This window comes from Egretta garzetta, unplaced genomic scaffold (assembly GCF_000687185.1).
Source record: "Egretta garzetta isolate BGI_Z169 unplaced genomic scaffold, ASM68718v1 scaffold421, whole genome shotgun sequence".
NCBI lineage: Eukaryota > Metazoa > Chordata > Aves > Pelecaniformes > Ardeidae > Egretta > Egretta garzetta.
In genome coordinates this window covers 102,786-104,191 of record NW_009258680.1, presented here as the reverse complement: position 1 = coordinate 104,191, position 1,406 = coordinate 102,786, and the positions used below count along the sequence as shown (strand labels likewise).

The 1,406-nt window shown below is 53.0% G+C and overlaps 1 protein-coding gene across 1 annotated transcript in view; it reads right to left on the bottom strand.

Annotated features, from left to right (window-relative positions):
- PBX4 (PBX homeobox 4) overlaps positions 1 to 1,406 on the bottom strand; it is a 17,190-nt gene that overhangs the window by 15,110 nt on the left and 674 nt on the right. Inside the window, exon 2 of the mRNA XM_035888669.1 lies at positions 864 to 1,090. Within this exon, the coding sequence (XP_035744562.1) occupies positions 864 to 1,090 (227 nt within the window). The remainder of the gene's footprint in view (positions 1 to 863; positions 1,091 to 1,406) is intronic.

The window sequence follows — 1,406 nt, the reverse complement described above, 5'->3', positions numbered from 1 at the left end:
GACCCCAGCACTCGAGGGGCGGCCCCCCCAGTGCCCAGCACAGGGGCACGCTCCCTGCCCTGCTCCTGCTGGCCACACCACTCCTGAGACAAGCCCGGATGCCGCTGGCCCCCTTGGCCACCTGGGCACCCCACTGGGTCCTATCCAGCCCCCCGGCGACCAACACCCCCGGCTCCTTTTCCACCGGGCAGCTTTCCAGCCGCTACAGTTCACTACGGTTTGTAGAACTTCAATATTCAAACAGCACTGCTTAAGTGTCTGGCTATGAGCACACTACTTCTAATTCTGACAAGCGTACACGGGGCGATTCAAACCAAAAATCCATTTGCCCCCAGCGCTTCCGCTCCTCAAAGCGAGCTGCGTGGCCGCCAACTCCGTTTCCTGCTATTTTCCTATTTTCCAATATCCCCGAGTGTTTCCCATCCGCCTCACTGTCCCTTTTCCCCCGTAGCGGTGTTATTTGTTGACCTTGAACTCTTACTGCCACCCCAGCTTTGGTACCAATTCCTTAAAGGAGAAAAAAAGGCGCGGAACAACGCATCAGGAATTGTTGGGGATTCTCGAGGTATCCGGCCAGACACCAAATAACCCCCCACCCTACAGATTCTTCACCTACACGCAACCAAAGCGCTTGCTTGACTACGCCGCATGGTTCTCCCCAAACCTGCAGACAGCGTTATAAAAACCACAGCAAACCAATTCCCAGGCTGTTAAGCCAAAAAAAAAAAAATAAAAAAAAAAAAAAATCGCCTGATGTCGTAGAATCGATCGGGCCACACGTAATGAGAGCAGAGCTGATGACTGAATGGGGGGAAGGATTTGGGGGAAGGGGGGAAACGAGGCCAGAAAAGACCCCAACGTACCCGTTTTCTCCTTGATCTCACACAGGACGCTGAAAAGAGCGGGCTTCATTCTGTGGCAGTTCAAGGCGTGTTTTCTGAAACGGAAGAAGAAAGAATGAGAGAACGGCGACAGGAAAGGCTGCCGAAGATGCCAAGGCTTACGGAGACCTGGATCGCGCTTCAGGAAGCACAGGTTAGCGCTTAAATTCAGAGACGCGCAAGGTCTGGTGATGTATTTAAGTGCCGTGCTAGGTCATCGCTAGGAGCAAACAGTCGGAAAAAACACGCAGGCCTTGAAATTCAAAATTCCGCGTTGCTTATAGGAACTGTAAGCTCCTTCAGCGCTACCAAAAGCGTGTTTTATATGTGGGGATAAAAAGTTCCTTCTTGCCTTAGTACGCCGCTATAAAATCACAGAATCCCAGAATGTTTTGGGTTGGAAGGGACCCCTAGAGGTCATCTAGTCCAACCCCCCTGCAGGAGAAGGGCCACCTTGAACCAGAGCAGGTTGCCCACAGCCCCGGCCAACCTGGCCTTGGATGTTCCCAGGGATGGGGCCTCCAC